This window comes from Lynx canadensis, chromosome B3, assembly GCF_007474595.2.
Source record: "Lynx canadensis isolate LIC74 chromosome B3, mLynCan4.pri.v2, whole genome shotgun sequence".
Lineage (NCBI taxonomy): Eukaryota > Metazoa > Chordata > Mammalia > Carnivora > Felidae > Lynx > Lynx canadensis.
The window spans coordinates 124,917,763-124,938,141 of NC_044308.2; the positions used below are offsets into that span (position 1 = coordinate 124,917,763).

Consider the following 20,379-nt stretch of genomic DNA (forward strand, 5'->3'; position numbering starts at 1 on the left):
TCTATTCTTTGGAGAATTACTTAATATGTCAATTTTATCAATTTTAGTTACATTTTGTTGGTGCCTGGAAAATACAACTATTCTTTTTAAAGCTACTCTGAATTTGTAATACAGTTTAATAATTCAGATTGTCATCCCACCCTACTTAAAGGTATAGAACTTAATGATACCTTTTTTGATAAATGGAACTTAACAATGTATTTTCCTTTCTAAACTGTATAGTTTTATTCAGTTAGCTACATAATATTATACACTAGTAAACAAAGCAAGCAACATTACTCTTTTTTAAATAACATCTTTAATTAAAGTTTTTGCAAAGGTAAAATATTAAACTTAAAATAGGTCTTAGTACATCAAAATACTAAGTTCTCTAATTGTATTCCAAGATGGTCTTTAAAACATAATATCCTGTATATCACAGAAGAGCAACCTTGATCTGCAATTGTACAGAATGAATTTTACAAACATAATAAATATATTTACGCCCTTACACATAACAGTATGTACAACAGCAGTTGACAATAGTAGCTCAGAACAGCAAAAGGATTAGCCCCTCCCCCAAAATTGTAGCCCTGACACATACTGGACTGATTTAAGGAACCTTGACTAAAATAGTAGTTACTAATTCCATGTAGTTCTTCCCTTAAGGGAAGAACTTGTTCTTGTTCTCTTGTTCCTCAAAATAAACAAAAATAGTAAGCTCGGTGCTTAAAGTTCTTCCTTAAATCATAAAAATGACAAAAGATAGACTAAGGCAGGCTTAAAAAGGGAATTATAAACTTGAGAATAATTTCCATAGCATAATAGATTAAAATGCAAAACTATTTAACATAAACTCATGAGGAACTATTTAAAGCAACTATGTTTTAACCAATGAATTCAAAATCTGAAATAGCTGACAGATAGATGGGAAACAGACATGAGATAAAATGAAAATGTACAAAGATGGATCAATAAAATATTCCATTGCACAAAAGCTCAAAAAAGTTCAAGATGAAATAATCTGAAAATATAGGAATTTTCTCAAGTGGAAGAAAATGCAAAGTTATAAAGGGAACTCCCAAGAGGAAATTATGTCTACATTCCTGTACAAGGCATATTTACCTTTTGAAAAGAATGGTGACATTATTGCTATAAGATAACCAAAAATTACTCTTAGAGGGAGTCAACCCTTTTTATTCCTCCATAAAATCCAGAAAAAAGAAAACCAAATCCTTGATTTTCATATAGCAAAAGAAAATCTTTATACAAAAGCTATTATATTTTTATGTTCTTGCTGTCTAAAACGAAAATCTATTAGAATACGCTCTTCAAGAACACATTTTAATCACTATACACATCGCTCAGATCCTGATGTATTCCTAAGAATAACATCAAGGTGGCTTTGATTTTAAGAGGCAACAATATAAATGTGATATGATGGCATTTAATTAACAGAAAGAAATGTTAAATGTGAACATTTAAAAAAAAATATAAAAGCCCAATATAAAGATCCCCCTCATATAACAGACATTTTACTCTAGAAACTAATTGCACATTAGAGTTGGTTTAGCCAAATGTGGCTCTCTACAGAAATTAAATGTGCTCTCAGGCAATTCAAATGGTCTGATTATACAAATGACCACCAAAAAAGGGTACATATACTGAAAGGCACACATTTCCCCACTTTACCCAGAATTTTGTGTAAATTTTCCTTAGCACTGTTAACATTAATCTTTTTTTTTTTTTTTTGGAATAAAAGGTGCCATCACCATCTGTGCAAATCTAAACTAATCTTCTTCTGAAACCTTTACTTATTTTCATAATACCAAGTCTGAACTACTTTCCCTCTTTAAAGTAACATGTTATTTTCATTTTCAAAATCTGAAAGTGGGAATCCTTGCCTTTTCAAAGGAATGACATTTTATGGAACCTAATGAAATGATTTGTTAAATACATTAAAAGCATGATTAAGAATTCAAGTACAGTAAAAGAGAAGCAAGTGGCATTCTTATAGCAAGCCACTATAATAAAACTAAAACATTCTATTTGATTAAAAAGGAACACGCAGTAATATAGAAGAGCACAATTTGGTATGCAGTGTTGTTTGGACCAGCTTTCAGAATTTTCACAGGTAAAAGAAAAGCATTTGCCAAGTATGCCATAATTAATATGCAATATACAGGTGCAAATACAAATGGTTATTTCCTGCTTCAAAATAGCCCTAGTGAGTCATTCTGAAAGCAGTGGTTGTTCATGTTTGAAAACGTTATAAAAACAGGCCAGTACACAATTCTACTATGAATACAAATGTTTGTCTACATAGAGGGCCCAAAACATGAGCTGAATATCATATAGTAATCCAAGGTTCAGTAGCAGAACTACGAGATAGCCAAAGGGTTTCAATCAACATTGCAGCACTGCTAAACTTTTATAGGTAGTTCAGGTCATTGACTTCTTCATTGGGTAAATATAAACCTACTAACAACTATACTGAAGGACAAATGAACAACAGGACTTCTGTGATTTCACCCCCTCCCTTCTCTTCTCCCAGTCTCACTAACAAAAAAAACCTGTGTGTGCTTTGAGAGTAGTGGGGTAAATAAACCTCACCTCCAAAAAACTAAATAGAGTAAAAATTAAAACCGTATTACCAGTTAATGGCATCTAAATAAAACCTAACTACTAGCATGCTAGAAACCATCATTTACACCAAAGTTCAGAACATAAGTTAAAGGGTCCAAGATGGTATGTGGGGTGGGAAGTAAGTACGCACACGCACGCACACACACACACACACAAACTGATTTGCCTTTTTGAGAAGTTTAAAGATCTGTGTTAAAAAAAACAAACATATAATAGCTCACAGTTTCTCTTTGCAATGTAAAGCGTTTCTATGTTACTTCTAGAAACACATATAAAGGCAAATAAAAAGGAAGACAAAAATGGAAGACTTAAAAAAAAATCAATATATGAGTAACTTTACCACATGTGAATTTTGCCAAGATAGACCATGAAAAGAATTAGTTATAAGAAAATATAGGTGAAGACAAGTGATCCTACAGTTCTCCCAGGCAACTAGTTCACACGGAACACAGCACTGCCACATTGTTCTTTAGAGCCCCTTACAGAATACAGAGCTGTGTATTCTTAATATACATATTAAATTTCTATTATTCTTAATATACAAGTCAAATTTCTATGCTTTCTTCTCGATGTGCAAACTGGAGCCCATGTATACATTATCAATGGCCTGGAAGGGCCACCAAATCAAAGAGAGGTAAATATGTACTTAGTGGCCCATCCCCCTCTAACCCCCAAAATTTCCCCTCAAATTACAAAGTTGCAATTAAAAGTGTTTTTTTTTCCCCAATTAGAAGAGTTTTTAAATTCTTTACTAGTAAATACAGGAAACTTTAATAGTTACTGAATCGTTTAAGAAAAATCCAGGTCCTCACCACCTGCCCAATGAATGCTTCAATCAATACAGAGAATTATCTGAATATTTAGCTTAAAGATTAAACACATATATAAGCATATTCTTCAGTCCAACAGGAAAAAAAATCTATCTATTCATGTGTATGTAATTTCAGCTAGATGGTACCTCTGTGAACTAAAACTGTATTCCTGAGGAGCCACTCCGGGGTTTCTTTTTAAGGTATGGGACTAAAAAACAACAACAAAAAAAAAATATGATTTTTCTGGAAGGAAACCGAAGTCATCATTTTAATTCTGCTCAACTCAATGAGACCCTAGTCTTTAAATTACATTTAATGAGAACCTAATTAAAATAAATATCCATTCCTGGGTCAAATTTTGTCTCCAAACTGTGATCACTGATTACTTCCTTTAACTCTTAAACAGATGTTTCATAAAGCAGGGAAGGAAGAGGTATATATTACTGAGGGAGAATAGCTAGTAAAAATATTTAAGACCTATTATGAGAGTTCTAAATTGTTTCCTTATACAAGTGAATTAAAATTCAACACCATAATTCTTACCCTTTTGTAAAAAGCTCACACGCAATTTTTACCAAATATAACCACATACAATAAGCAGTTTCAGGTCAATCTATCAAAAGGGAATTTTCTTCAGTTCGTTCCAACAAATATCTTCTGATTGAACCCAAGTTGGAGGAAGGAATATAGACAAAGCTTTACATGCTAATTACTGGTGGCAGGTACCTGTATTTAAAATCGACAATTATGGTTTTCCAAAACCCCAGCCTCCCCCACCCCAACAACCCCAGGTGCTACAGTTCCATGGCTTGCCAGTTAGAAGTAGTGTCTATGTTGTCAAGGTCTCTTTGTTCCAGTAGCTTTGATTCTACTGCACTTTTCTGACATGCAGAAGTTAAGTTTTGGTTGGTGTATGTCCCAAGTTTCAAACTGTCCACTTAAAATTTTTTTTTAAGTTTCTTTTGTTTATTTATAAAATAAAAGAACCAACTCTTCACCATTCTGCATCTCCAATGGCTTTGGAAAATATATAATCTCTTCCATTAAGATTCATAATGCCATCCTTGAGATGAAATTTCCATTTGTTTTTACTTCTGTGTATCTAAAGAAACAAAAAAAGAACGTAAGAGATACAAAAGATAGGAAACGAAAACCCATTCACATCAAAAAAACTTTTGTACATTATTGCATTTACAAATTATTTTTAATTGACAGATAACAGGTAACATTAGTTTCTGCTGCACAACATGATTCGGTATTATAAAATGATCATAAGTCTAATTAACACTCATCACTATATATAGTTGCAAATTTGTTTTCTTGTGATGAGAACTTTTAAGATCTACTCTTGGAAAACTTTCAAATATATAATATGGCATTACCTATAATCAACATGCTGTATTTCACACCTGTAGGACTTACTTATTTTGTAACTGCAAGTTTGTACTTTTGACCCCCTTCACACATTTGCCCCAGTCTCCAACCTCTGGCCTCTGGCAATGACCATTTTGTTTCTATGAGTTCAGTTGTTTTTTGGTTTATTTTTGCTTGGTTGTTGTAGAATCCACAAATAAGTGAAATAATACAGTACGTGCCTTTCTCTGACTTACTTCACCTAGCATAATGCTCTCAAGGTCCATCCAAGTTGTCATAAACAAGCCTCCTTTCTTTTATATGGCTGCATACAATAATATACAAATACATTATGTGTATATAAACATATACCATGTTTTCTTTATCCACCCATCCACTGATGGACACTTAGGTTGCTTCCTTGTCTCGACTACTGTAAATTATGCTGCAATGAACATGGGAGGACATAAACCTTTCAGAGTTAGTGCTTTCATTTCCTTCGAATAACTACCCAGGAAGCAGAACTGCTGGATCATATGTGGTTCCATTTTTGATTTTTCAAGGAACCTCCACAGTTGTCCACAGTGGCTATACCAATTTACACTCCTACCGAAGGTATACAAGGATTCCCTTTTTCCCACAACCTCACCAACACTTGTTTTTCTTGTCATTTGATAATAGTCATTCTAACAGGTATGAGGTGGTATCTCATTATGGTTTTGATGTGTATTTCTGACAGATAGTGATGTTGAGTACCTTTTCATGTACCTGTTGGCCATTTTACGTCTTCTTTGGAAAAACATCTATTCAGTTCTTCTGCCCCTGTTTTATTTACTTTTTATTTTGTTAAGTTTATTTATTTTGAGAGAGACAGAAGTGAGGAGGGGGGGTGGGGGGGGAGAGGGAGAGAGAGAGAGAGCGAGCGCCCGACGGAGGGCTCAAACTCACAAACCAGGAGATCATGACCTGAGTGAGCTTCCATACATTTTGGATATTAACTCTTTATCAGATATATAATTTGCAAGTATTTTCTCCTATTCTGTAGGCTGCCTTTTCATTTTGTTGATGGTTTCCTTTGCTGTGCAGGAGCTTTTTAGTTTAATGTATTCCCGTTTATTTTTGCTCTTGTTGCCTTTGCTTTTGGTGCCAAATCTAAAAAATCATCACCAAGACCCATGTCAAGGAACTTACTTCCACGTTTTCTTCTAGTTTTATGGTTTCAGATCTCACATTCAAGTCTTTAATCCATCTTATGTTGTAAGATAGCAGTCCAGTTTCATTCCTTTGCATGTGCCTGCCCAGTTTTCCCAGCACCATTCATGTAAGAGACTGTCCTTTCCCTACTGTATATTCTTAGCTCCTTTGTTGTAAATCAATTGACTATGTATATGTAGATTTATTTCTGGGCTCTCTTCTGTTCCACTGATCTGAACGTCTGGTTTTATGTCAATACCATACTGTTTTTTTACAGTATTGTAATATAGAATAAAATCAAAAAGCATGATGCCTCTTTCTTTCTTAAGTTACCTTTGGTTTTTCAGGGTCTTTTGAATTTTAGAATTTTTTGTTCCATTTCTATGAAAATCCCTTGGAAATCTGGTAGGGACTGAACTAAATCAGTAGATCACTTTACGTAGTATGGACACTTTAATATTAACTCTTCCAATCAATGAGCACAAATATTTTTTCATTTATTTGTGTCTTCGTCAATTTCTTTCACCAATGTCTCAGTTTTCAGTGCACAGGTCTTTCATCTCCTTGGTTATATTCATTCCAAAGTATTTTATTCTTTTTGATGCAATTATAAATGGGATTGTTTTCTTGACTTCCCTGATAGTTTATTAGCATACAGAAATGCAACATATGTTGTATATTGATTTTATACCTGGCAACTTCACTGAATTACTAGTTTTTTTGGTGGGGTCTTTAGGGTTTTCTATATATAATATGTAATACTATGTCATCTGTAAATAGTGACAGTTTTACTTCTTCCTTTCCAATTTGGATGCTATTTATTTCCTTTTTCTTGCCTAAATGCTCTGGCTAGAGCCTCTACTATTATGTTGAATAAAAATGGCAAGAATTAAACACCCATCTTGTTCCTGATCTTAGAGGAAAAGCTTTCAGCTTTTCATCTTTGAGTATGTTACCTGCACGTTTGTCATGAGTGCCTTTTATTATGTTGAGGTACATACAGCCCCTCTAATATTCACTTTGTTGAATTTTTATCATAAATGCATGCTGAATTCAGCCAAATGTTTTTTCTGCATCTACTGAAATGATCTTAAGAGTTTAAAAATTTTTTTAATTAAAAAAGTTTAAAAATTTTTTTATCACATTGATTGATTTGTGTATGTTGAATCATCCTTGGATCCCCTAAAATAAAGACCACTTGGTCCTGGTCATGGTATATGATCATCTCAATACATTGTTGAATTCAGCTTGCTGCTATTTTATTGAGGATTTTGGCATCTGTGTTCATTAGGAATATTGGCCTACTATGATTTTCTTGTGGTGTCCTTGTCTGGTTTCGGTGTCAGGGTAATATTGAACTTACAAAATGATTTTAGTAGAATGTTCCCTCTTCTATGTTTTACAAGAGTTCGAGGGGCGCCTGGGTGGCTCACTTAAGCGTCTGACTTTGGCTCAAGTCATGATCTCGTGGTTCGTGAGTTCAAGCCCCACATCGGGCTCTGTGCTGACAGCTCAGGGCCTGGAGCCTACTTTGGATTCTGTGTCTCCCTCTCTTTGTCCCTCCCCTACTCCCACTCTATCTCTCTCTCTCAAATATAAACAAACATTTAAAAAAAAAAAATCTAAAAAAAAAAACCAATCACCTCTGCTTGACTTTTTCTATTTCTAAATGACCTGGTAACAACTCACCTTCCAAGCTTATTTCCTACCTCCACATTTCTCAAAGACTTTATTTCAATCAAAAGAAGTCTCATCCCTTGCTCCCATTTTTACAAATTCAATTCCTATTTCAAGATCCACCTCAAAAATAACTATTCTCAAAACTTTCCCTAATCACATCAGCTAAAAGTACTTTTTTTTTTTTTTAATTTATTTATTTTGAGAGAGAGAGACAGAGAGAGAGAGCACCACGCATGCACGTGGTGGGGGTTGGGGGAGTGAGAGACAAGAGAATCCCAGGCAGGCTCTGCAATGTTAGCGCAGAGCCCTATGCGGGGCTCAATCTCATGAACCATGAGATCATGACCTGAGCTGAAATCAAGAGCCAGATGCATAACAAAATGAGCCACCCAGGTGCCTCAAAAAGTAGTCTAATTGTTAATTTTCAGTGGTATTCCTAAACACATTTCTAGTATCATTTCTAAGTATATATATATATATATAAATTATTTTCTCCTACCAAAGTAAAACATTGTTTTCTTAAGACCTAACGTGGAACCTTATGCTTGGCAGTATTTAACAAATATATCTGATTACTTAGATTTCAAAAACTATGTATATCTGCAATTAAGCCAAAGGGGGAATGGCAGTGTTCAAACTGGACCAGACCTTGGGCACTCCCATCTTTACTTTCATTTATAGTTTTTAGTTGTTTGCAATTCATGGATTTAAGGGGAAAAAGAAGTCACAAAATTTAATCAACTGAAATGACCTTTCTTCCTTTTCCAAGTCCCATGTATCATTCAATTTTCGGTTCAAGCTCCACATCTTCAAAGAAAGACCAACCGTTCTCCCTCTTCTCTGGTTTAAAGTGACTTCAAAATTGAGTAGGTTAGGCTTTCATATTCGAAAGAAGAAATCATGCCTGGAGACGTTCAATGAGTTGACCAGGGGTATATTGCTAATAAGTGACAAAGATGATTCTCAAGTTCTGGTCCAACACACTTTTTACTAAATCAGGTCATTTCATATAATTATCCAGAAATGTTCACTTGTACAGATACGTTCTGAGAACTCATTCCTAAAATTCCACAGTCTAACTTCCCAATGCAAATATTTCCATAGCATATTCTTGGCAAACTGCTGTTCACTGTCTGCTTAAGTAGGATTGGGGGGGGGGGGTGTCAAAGAATTGCAAATTAAGTTATTCCATTCTGGGGCTGCTCTCTACAAGTCTTTCATATTTTACCGCTTACTGAAATCTGCTTTCTCGAAACTTCCACTTACTGATCCTAACTCTACCTTCAGGGACTTAATTAAAAAAACAAAAAACAAACAAAATACACACACCCACCCACCCACCCACCCACCCACCCACACACATATATATATATATATATATATATATATATATACCCTTCATGTATTTGAAAACTGTCATACTTTTCCCCTAGATCACTGAGTTAAACTATATACACATTTAATATTTACCAAATTTTTCTTACTTAATACAAGAAAATAGAGCAACATAAAATTAAAACTGTAGACTGGGCAGAAACTCTTGCATTAAGTGGTCTTATAGCTCTGGTGAAAAATACACTATGTAGATAAGATGTTAAACCTCACATCTTAAGATGGATGATTTGAATTCCAAAAGACATACCAAACTTAAATCCCAAACCAATCACTCTCTTCTCCTAAACCTGCTCCATCTTCGGCCTTTCCCTTCTGAGCTGATGGCATCTCCATTCTTCTTTCTGGGTCCTCATCAAAAAATGTTGGAATCATTCTTGATTCCTCTTTTTCTTTTCTACCACATAGCCAGGAAGAGAAAATCTTGCTGATTCTGCCTTCAAGACATATCCAAGATTCAGCTGCTTCTCACCATTTCCAACACTATCCCCCAAGCCTGACTCACCACTGTCTCTCACTTGGATTACAACATCCTGTTAGTCTCCTTGTTTCACCTCTGCTTCCTCTACACAATCTACTCTCAATAAAGAAAGCAAAGTAATCCTTTTAGAATTAAAATGTAAGTGATAACTACATCTATCTATTTGAAACCTTCCAGTAACTTCCCAATTCACGCACAAGAACCCACATCCTTGCGAAGTTCCACACCACCTGCCCCCACTTACCTCTGACTTAATCTACTACTATATCCCCTCCCCTGCATCCCCAGTCCAACAATTCTGGTCTGGCCCCTGTGCCACTCCTCACACACAACAGGCAGGCTCTGTTACCAGATAATGACAAGGCTAACTCTCTCCAAGAGGTTTTTGTTGTTGTTGTTGTTGTTGTTTTAAGTTTATTTATTTTGCAAAAGGGAGTGTGAGCAGGGGATGGGCAGAGAGAGGAGAGAGGGAGAGAGGGAGAGAGGGAGAGAGGGAGAGAGGGAGAGAGGGAGAGAGGGGGAGAGGGAGAGAGGGGGAGAGGGAGAGGGGGAGAGGGAGAGAGGGAGAGGGGGAGAGGGGGAGAGGGAGAGGGAGGGAGAGAGAGAGAGAGAGAGAGAATCTCAAGCTGGCTCTCCACTCCGTGGGGCTCGAGCCCATTACCATGAAAATCATGACCTAAGCCAAAATCAAGAGACACAGCCAACTGAGCCACCCAGGTACCCCAGCTCTCTTCAAGTCTTGTTCAAATGTTATTTTCTCAAAAGATCTAATAAGACTAAAAACTGTAACCTGTCCCTTTCCTACCAATTATCCATACCAATTATCAGCTTCTAACATACCATAATAATTTATTATTAAGTTTTAGCATCTGTTTCCCTTGACTAAACTTCCTAATAGAAGGAACTGTTTTATTTTGTTCACTAGAGTATGTCAACCTCCTAGCACAGTTTCCTGGTACATCATAGACACTCTGTTGAATGAAAAGACGTCTGTTTCCTCTTTTCTTTACCACTCCTACAGAGAAAGTAGTAGCTATCCAAAAATGGGTACACAAATTTATTTCCAGCATGAAGCAAGTGACTGCAACCTGAAAGACAATGGGATTATATAAACAAGAAAGTGATGAGTAGCCCAGAAAAAGAAGTTCCCCAGACAAGTAAAGAAATGGATGGCATTCTGCTGTAAGACAACATGCAAAAAGCAAATGTAGAAAAGTTTCAGGATCAAATAATAGTCCATATACTCAACACTTCAAGCATATTAAGTAAAATTACCAATAAAGCTGAAGCCTCAACACCTAATGCCATCAGTCTTTATTCATAATAAGAGAGAACTCTGCCTCATTATTAGGTTTAACTATGGTTTTGATTGGCAACACTGACTTCATTATTCTTTTTTTTTTTTTTTTAATTTTTTTTAACGTTTATTTATTTTTGAGACAGAGAGAGACAGAGCATGAACGGGGGAGGGGCAGAGAGAGAGGGAGACACAGAATCGGAAGCAGGCTCCAGGCTCTGAGCCATCAGCCCAGAGCCTGATGCGGGGCTCGAACCCACGGACCGCGAGATCGTGACCTGAGCTGAAGTCGGACGCTTAACCGACTTGAGCTACCCAGGCGCCCCTCATTATTCTTTCTATAAATAAGATAATGTATTCTAAAATTGACTCATTATTGAAATTTAAAGTTTAGGCTTCAAATATAAAATCCTAAAATACAAGTTGCTCAAACTATATCCAACCCTATTTTAACAAATTCATAGAACACCAGCGTTCTTTATCATTGACTAAAACATCAAGCCCAGCCCTCCAGAACTCATTTGATTCTACAAATTAGATCTCTGTAAACTTTACAATTGTTTATCATTCAATATACTATTTACAGCTATTTTGAGTTTCTGTTTAAAACATTAAAATGTTTTTAGGAGCAAATCAAACCAATTTGAACATTTCAAATATTATATGCACAATTTATAACAAAGGAGAATACAACCATTCTTATAATATGAAAATACTGAGAAGTATATTCTTCAATCTAGCTAGGGTAAAGGCCTCCCTAGCCCAATAAATCTGACCTCTTGTCATCGTGAAATTGTGTTCTGGGGGTGCTTGGGTGGCTCCATCAGTTAAGCGTCTGACTCTTGATTTCAGCTCAGGTCATAATCTCATGCATGTTTCATGAGTTCGATCCCCACGTCAGGCTGTGCGCCGACAGCACAGAACCTGCTTGGGATTGTCTATCTCCCTCTCTCTCTGCCCTTCCCCTGCTTGCATGCTTGAAAGCTCTTTCTCAAAAATAAATAAACATTTAAAAAAAAAAAAAAAAAAAAAAAAAAAAATGTGTTCTGGATAATTTAGTTGTATGAGGTTCCTTTCACGTTTCCTGACAACAAAGGTTTATTGGTATCTATTTTAACCTTAATACTCTTCCTCTACATAAATGTAACAAGAAATTACATTTATTATAACATAAGGTTTTAAGAAGCTTATCCAAAAGTCACACAGTACAAGAGTGGATGCTCTGGTAATTCGGTATCAATGGCCTCACGGACTTTATTCCATAATCTCTCTGATAAGTTAACTGGTTTGACTTTACCTTTTCATTACAAAATGTTAAGATTCATTGTTTTGACATTTCCCTACAGTTCTCTTTGCAATAAGCATGGCTACTTAGGAAATTCATTTCTATAGAAGCAACACAAATTTAAGCTCTTCATCATTTGTTAAGGAAATTCATGCAGAGCACAAATTTTGCATAATCATGATTGCAGCTCCAGTGCCTGGCACATGTAGATACTTAGTAAGTATTTGTTTCATGAATGAGTGGTGCTTACAAACAAAAACCCAATTGCTTCGGTTAGGGTTTTCATCATTTTGTAAAGACCACTGCTGAAATTAAATTATAAATGCAATATACTTTGTAGATTTATTATAAATTTAATGATTATAATCAGCAAACAATTTTATTCCAAATTAAATGTTTCAGTAAGTAACAAAATCTCAACAATAATGCCTATAACTACAACAAAGATACTTGGATGGTAGCATCCTTCTGGAGAACTAGGAAAACAAAGATTCAATAACCAATTCTCACACACCTAGTTTAAAAATACCTAATGCTACCAAAATAAAGCAAAGCTGAATAACTTTTTAAATGATTTTTAGTAAAAACACATCTATTTGTTATCAGTCCTGTTTATTGCCCTAGTTCTGTCCTTAGTAATAAAAAAAGTGACAGAATTCAATTAAAGCCTTTTAGTTTTAAAGTAGTTGAAGCTAAAGGGAAAATGGGGTTATTCCACTAGATTATTAATGTTAAAGGACAACCTCAAAGTGGCTCTGTTTACTTTGTTAACAAGTGGAAGACAGAGTAAATTGGAAAACGCCTACCTCTCATGATTTTACTGTAACATTTTTCAAATGTACAGCTACATAAATAATTTCTCATTTTATTAAAATAATCAACTATAACAATGTTTTCATTCACTGTTTATACTGAATATAAGAGGCATCAATTAGCTGCCCAAATGTTTGAACAAGGTAGAACAGATATTTAGGGAAGAAATCATAACAAAAAAATGTCAGTAATCTGATAAAATCCTTACCTTATCATATTGGCATACAACAACATTTTCTGTATCAAAGAGTTCCTGTCCTTCCTCATCACTCACATCATCTTCACTGTTGAGGGGCTCCTACAAATAAGAAAGAACAGGATTTATTTGTACTTCATGTGTTACTAGAAAAAGCCCCTTCTAATACACAGTGACTTTGATGTTCTTTGAGAATGAAGGGTCAGATAGAAGCATACACACACACACATATACACCACAAACATATTGTTAATCAGCTATGGTTAAGACTTTGCCAAGGTTACTGAAATGCCAGCAAGAAACCAAAAATTAAAGTAGTTAAGCTACATAACTTTAAAGTCTGAAAAGAGATTTTATTTCCTTCATTCTTTCAGAATAGCACACGATTATTCTCTTCAATAACTGTTTAAATGCCTAGAAGGGGACCTAAGAAAATACAAAGGTTTAATGAGATAATGGCATTATGTACCACCAGAAGTAGCAGAGTAAAAGGGGAAAAAAATGGTGAAGTTGGAGGAAAAAGGGGCTCTAAAACAGGCTAGGAGTCTGGCTTGTGTATACAACACTGAGGACTAAGACTGTTTATAATATTAGCAGGTCTACCATTCTGATGGTAATGGTGGAGGCTTGCAGTATAATTACCTAAGGCATTCAAATGAAAAGGGGACGTGTGGAAGGGTGGGAAAGGATCTCAGTCCCCAAAAGAATTAAAGACCAAGATCTAACTAGTGTATAAAATGACCAAAGATATTAAATTTGACCTCAGTTATTTGAGAGGATAAAAGATATAACCCAGATTTTTAATTAACAGAGAAAGAGAAGACAGGACAAAATAAAAGTGGAAAGGAAAATAAGGTGACATTAAGTCTATGTCTATAACTAGCCCTGTATCTCACATATATGTGTATGTATATGTATTCTTTCATTTAAAATAGATATCACCAACGTAAATGTAAAAGCAATTTATTGAGGTAAAATTCACATAAAATTCACCACTTTAACCATTTTAAAGTGTACAACCAATCATACTTAGTACATTCACAATGTGTGCAATTATCACCACTATTTAATTCCAGAATAATTTCATCACCTTTACCATTAAGCAGTCACTCCCCATTCCCACCTCTTCCCAGCCCCCGACTTACTGCTTTCTGTCACTATATATTTACCTCTAGATATTTCATATAAATGGAAACATACAATATACACATATAACCTGTGCTGTGGTTTCTTTAACTTATAATGAGTGAGGTTCATCCATGCTGTAGCATAAGCCAGTACTTTGTTCCTTTTCCTGGCTAAATAATACTTCATTGTATGGATAAACCACATTTTAATTTGTCCCTCCACCAACTGATAGACATTTGGGTTATTTACATTTTTTTTGGATTTTGTAAATAGTTTTGAACATTCACACACAAGCTTCTGTTTGAATACCTATTTTCAATTTTCCTATACATATACTTAGAAGAATTGCTGGGTCATACGATATTTTTACGCTTAACATTTTGAGGAACTCCCAAACCATATTCCACAGCAGCTACACCATTTTGCATCTCCATCAGCGATGCACAAGAATTCCAATTTCTCCACATCTCCAACAGTATCTGGTCTCTCTCTTATTAGCGTTTTTTGTTTTTTTGTTTTTTTTTTCTGCGAGAGTGCATGGGAGCGGAGGGAGGGGGGAGAGGGAGAGAGGGAGAGGGAGGCGGGGGGGGGGGGGGGAGAGAGAGAGAGAGAGAGAGAGAGAGAGACTATCCCATACAGGCTCAGTGTGGAGTTTGAGATGGGGCTTGATCTCACAACTGTCAGATCATGACCTCGGCCAAAATCAAGAGTCGGACACTTAACCAACTGAGCCACCCAGGCGTGCCCCACATCTGTCTCCCTTTTTTCTTTTGTGATTACAGCCATCCCGGTAAACATCAAGTGGTATCTCTTTGTGGTTTGGAGATTTGCATTTCTGTAATAAACAGTAATATTGAACATTTTTTCACAGGCTTGTTGGCTATCTGTATATCCTCCTTGGAGAAATGTCTATTTAAGTCCTTTGCTCATTTTGGAATAGAGTTGTTTGTTGTAGAATTTTAAAAGCTCTCTATTCTGGATATTAAGCTCTAATCAGGTATGTGATTTGCAAATACTTTCCCCTATTTTGTAGACGGTCTTTTCACTTTTTGGACATAGTCCTTAGACACACATAAGTTTTTAATCTATTAAGTCCATGTTATTATTATTATTATTTTTATTCCCTGTGCTTTTGGTGTCCCATCTAAGAAACTATTAACAAAACCAGTGTTGTGAGGCTTCTGTCCTGTTTTCCTCTAAGAGTTTTATAGTTTTAGCTCTTACATTTAGGTCTTTGACCCATTAAGAGCTAATTTTGTATATGGTGTGAGGTAGGGGTCCAACTTCACTGTTTTGCATGCGGATGGATATTTGGTTGCTACATTTGTTGAATAAGACCATTCTTTCCTACTGAATAGTCTTGGCCCATATAAAAATTTTGTAACATGACAGCATACATAGCAGTATTTCACATAAAAAAGACACGCTTAAAACTTAGGGATCCAAAAAGATGTCGAAGTAAAAGAATGAATAGAGCCATACCAGGCAGGCAAATTCTAACTGAACAAAGTTGATATGGCTCTATTAATGTCACACAAAACAGACTGTATGGGGAAAAAAATTGTAGATAAAACAGGAAACTATATAATCATAAATGGTTCAATTCACTGGAAACACATATTTAAGCTTATGTACATCCATTTTTAGGTTCAAATTATAAAAAGCATAATGAAAACAAAACAAATCCACCATCATAGTAGGAGATCTGAACATATCTCACTCAGTAATCAATGATGGTGTCAGCACACAAAAAATTTCAGTAAGGTAGACATATCTTACCTTAGATATGTAAGCAGACTATCCAAAGAAAACGATTAACAATCTAATTCTAATGGTACATACAGAAGACAACAAAACAACTGCAGAAAACAGTCTTTTCAAATATACAGAAGCATATGCAAATAGTGACCACATAAAGCAAGTCCCGTCACACAGATCATATTCTCTACAAATGAAACAGTTTAGTCACAACAAAAATTAATGAAATAGAAAAAAATACACTAACGAGAATAAAGCTAAAAGTTGATTCTTAAAAAACATCAATGAAATCAATATGCCTCTGGCAAAACTGAACAAGAAAAGAAGGGCAAGAAGACACAAATAATATCAGAAATGAGAATATTAAAAAAAAGGAAATGACTACATATGATTCTGACACCAAAAAGATTATCATTAACTTTATGCTAATTAAACATTTAAATATGTAATACTAGAAAATGTAACTTATTCAGTCTCAAAAAGAAAGATACTTGAACAGAGTAAAGACATTACTAGCATCAGATATTTTTAACAGCATACTTTAACAAATATTCACAGAACAATTAAGTATAATCTTAGAAAAAAAAAAGTCCAAGGAAGATGGAATATTTGCCAGAATTCATTTTATAAGACTATCATAAACCTGAAAACCTAGTAAAAAGAGTATGAGAACAGAAAATCAGACAGTATTGTTCATGAATATACATGCAAAAATCCTGAACTAAGTGTAAGTAATTCAGCAATTCATAAAAAGGGCAATACTCAAGTCATGCTATCCCAGGAATACAAAATTGGTTTACATGTAGAAAACCAATTAGTGCAATTAGTTATAAATAACAGATTAAGGATAAGAAATTGTATGATGATCTAATAGTTGCAGAAAAAGTGTTTAATAAAATTCAATATTTATTTATATAAAAAATAAAGCAAAGCTCTTAGTTAATTTGAATAAAAGAGAACTTCCTTAACCAGAGAAAAGATATCCATAAAAAAATCTATAGTAAACATTATATTAAATAGTGAATCATAGAAAGGGTTCCCTTTAAGATTAAGAATAAGATAAGAAAGGGGCATCTGGGTGGCTCAGTGGTTGAGCGTCTCTTGATGTGGCTCTTTATTTCAGCTCAGGTCATGATCCCAGGGTCCTGAGATTGAACCCTACGTGGCTCCACACTCAGTGGAGCTCGGCATTCTCTCTCCCCGTCTTTCTCTTCTCCTCCCCTGCTTGCACGCACGTACTCTCTCAAAATAAATAAATAAACTTAAAAAAAAAACAAAAACAAGATAAGGGTGCCTGCTATTTTTAATCAATATTGTTCTGGAAGGTTTAGCCAATGAGGTAAGAAAAGCTGCCCTTTTTAATATTTAATTGTCAATTGAGAAAACATGAAAGAATCAAAGATGATAAATATCATGATTAATCAAGGAAATGCAAATTAAAACCAAAAAGAAACACCACTTTCTACCTATCAGACTGCCAAAAATTAAGAAGCCTAACAATATCAAGTATCAGTGAAGACATTAGTACAATCTGGCATTTTATTGTAAAGCTGAAGATGTGCATGCCTTAGAATCTAGTAATTCAATGGTTAGGTATAACACTTAAAAGAAAGTCATGCGTGTGTCCTCAGAAGACACACTCCAAAATATTTATAACAGTAAACAAGTAGACACAACCCATCACATCAGATATGGATAAATAAGCTATGGTATATTCAACAGTGAAAATAATTCTAGGTATATGCAGTAACTTAGGTGAACCTCAGAAATACCACCTTGAGGGAAAAAAAAGTCAACCTGCAGAAGAATACAGAAATTACTCCATTTATGTTATAAATAGGCATTCACAATTAAACAATATGCTCTTCAGGAATATAAATACAGATGGTAAACACAAAATTCATGAGCATGGTTACTCTGATGACAGAAGGAAGAGGGAAGAGAATGGGGATTGGGGCGAGACACTCAGGGGACTTGAACAAAGTATAGGATTATTTTTAACTAGAGGTGGATGTAAGGATGTTTTTATCTTAAATATTTTTTAAAAAAAATTAGATAATTTAAAGAAATTTGTACTAGGATAAACAAATTTACATCTTAGGTTGCAGAAAGCAGTAACAACGAAAACTGTTAAGACAAATGTCACCTCGAACACAAGTAACTAAGCAAGAACACTAAGGAAAACAAAGATATATAAACAAAGATATACGCTTCTAGAAATACATAACTAAGAAAGACTAAGAAAGAATACTTTGCTTAACTCATGATGGACACTAAGAGTAGATAAAGTGATGTAAGGAACTGATATGGAATACAGACCAAAAGGAAGTCACATTCAGCTTTTTTCTCAAGTTTCCTCTCTTCCCAAATGTTGCCATACCTTTCTAATTACTGAAGCAAAAGATTGACCATATTTATCTGTTCTACCAATGTCGTATGTTTAAACTATATCGTGAATGCATAAGCCAGAAAACTAGCATTACGTGTACTGTCTCCACCCCCTTTATAAATACAACTCAATTTGATACACATTTATTGTCAGCTATATGAAACAATACTTCATGAAGATAAATACAACCAGAAAAATCTAAAACCCTTATTAGGTTAAAAATCTAACTTTATATTAAAATCTGTATTGTATAATACCCTAACGGCCTCTGAAAAAAATAGAATATAATTCATCAGTTTGGCACCGGGTAAAAGAAACTAATAGTTTCTCGTTTCAAGTCTTTTACTACAAACTTACTTCTTCTACCTGCCCATCCTCAGCTCCATCTTTCTCTTTGTCTTCCTCCTCATCATCATCATAGTCTTCTTCTTCATCTTCATCTTCTTCAGATGACGTATCCCCAGTTCCATCAACCTGTAACACCAATGGAGCTTGTGGCTGAGCAGGCTGGGCCTGTGGTTGCTGTTGGCCAGCTGCAGTTATCTGTGCCTGTGCCGGTGTTGGTGCAGCCACTGTTGTAGGTATAACTTGAGTCTTATTTCCTGTAAATAAGATTTGCTGTGGCTGAATGATGACACCCGTCTGTGGTGAAATCCCTCCAGGAAGAGGGGCCAGTACCTAAGGCAAAAGAAACCCATATTAGAAACTAGTCAGAGGACCAAGCAGCTCAGTTTCATGTGGTACACAGACAGACCTAAAAGCTGAAGAGTCACCAAAAATAACAGTATCTCACACCGTTAAAACTACCAAGGCATAAAAGGAATGTTTAGTATACTGATCCACTTCCATTTTACCAAATTTCTGAAGGAAAAAAGATTTTCTGAAAATAACTGTTTCATTTACTGAGCACTTGCTATGTATATGTACATGGCAGATTCTGGACTAAGAGTTACATATAAGTTTATTTATTTGATGTATGGATAGGTATAGTAACTCACCAACCTGCCAGTCACTAAAAGGCAAAATCTTAAGCTAGACTTTCTGACTTTGCTCTAATTATTATGTTACACTGCCTCCCTGTGGAGAACACCGCACTGGAAATGTGAAGTCTTAGGTCCTAGTTTTGTCTAAGATCCCAGATAGAGATGTAGCAGAGGCATGTCACTTAACCTCCCTTGGCTTTTGTCACTTCACTGTTATACTAGGATCAATGGTTCTCAAACCTGGCTGCAAATTACAACCACCTGGTAACTTAAAAAATACTGGTACTTGGGCCCCAGTCCTATTATTCTGATTTAACTGGTGTGAGCAGAAATGTAATCATTTAAAGCTCCCCAGGTGATTCTCACCATGCAACCACACCAGATCAATTTCTCAAGTTCCTTTCAGCATCTGGAATTCTAAGGTAAACCACAACTCAAAAAGAACATACCAACAAATATTAATTATATCTTTTATAATAAACATATTTATAATTATACTTCTTAATAAATAAAAAGCAGAGACTTCCTAGTGATAAATAAAAACAATGAATGGCAATTACTTGCCTTTAGTTTCAAGGAATGCAAGATAAAACAATATTTCTCTTAAGAAGTTTACAGATTAATGGTGCATAGGCAAAGCAATAAAACAACTCAAGAAGATAGAAGGCTTAAGGACATCTGGGTGGCTCAAGTTGGGTGAGTGTCCAACTCTTGGTTTCAGAGTTCAAGCTCTGGACTTCATGCTGACAGTGCACAGCCTGCTTGGGATTCTCTCTCCCTCTCTCTCTGCCCCTCCCCTGCTTGCACGCTCTAATAAACAAACTTTAAAGAAAAAAAAAGACAGAAGGTGTAACAGAAATATGATATGATGTTATGAAAACACGGGACAGAGTATTAAATTCAGCTTGAGGGACAAGGTATGGTCAGAGAAGCCTTCCTAATAGGTTAATACTTGAGTTCATTTGTGCTTGGAAGATTAGCCAGGTTTTTCCA

The 20,379-nt window shown here is 35.2% G+C and overlaps 1 protein-coding gene across 1 annotated transcript in view; it reads right to left on the reverse strand.

Annotated features, from left to right (window-relative positions):
- Positions 1-281: 281 nt before the first annotated feature.
- GTF2A1 (general transcription factor IIA subunit 1) overlaps positions 282-20,379 on the reverse strand; it is a 44,337-nt gene continuing 24,239 nt past the window's right edge. The window contains exons 7-9 of the mRNA XM_030319723.1: positions 18,761-19,081; positions 13,141-13,230; positions 282-4,539 (exon numbers count right to left, since the gene is read on the reverse strand). Of these exons, the coding sequence (XP_030175583.1) occupies positions 4,432-4,539; positions 13,141-13,230; positions 18,761-19,081 (519 nt within the window). The 3' untranslated portion in view covers positions 282-4,431. The remainder of the gene's footprint in view (positions 4,540-13,140; positions 13,231-18,760; positions 19,082-20,379) is intronic.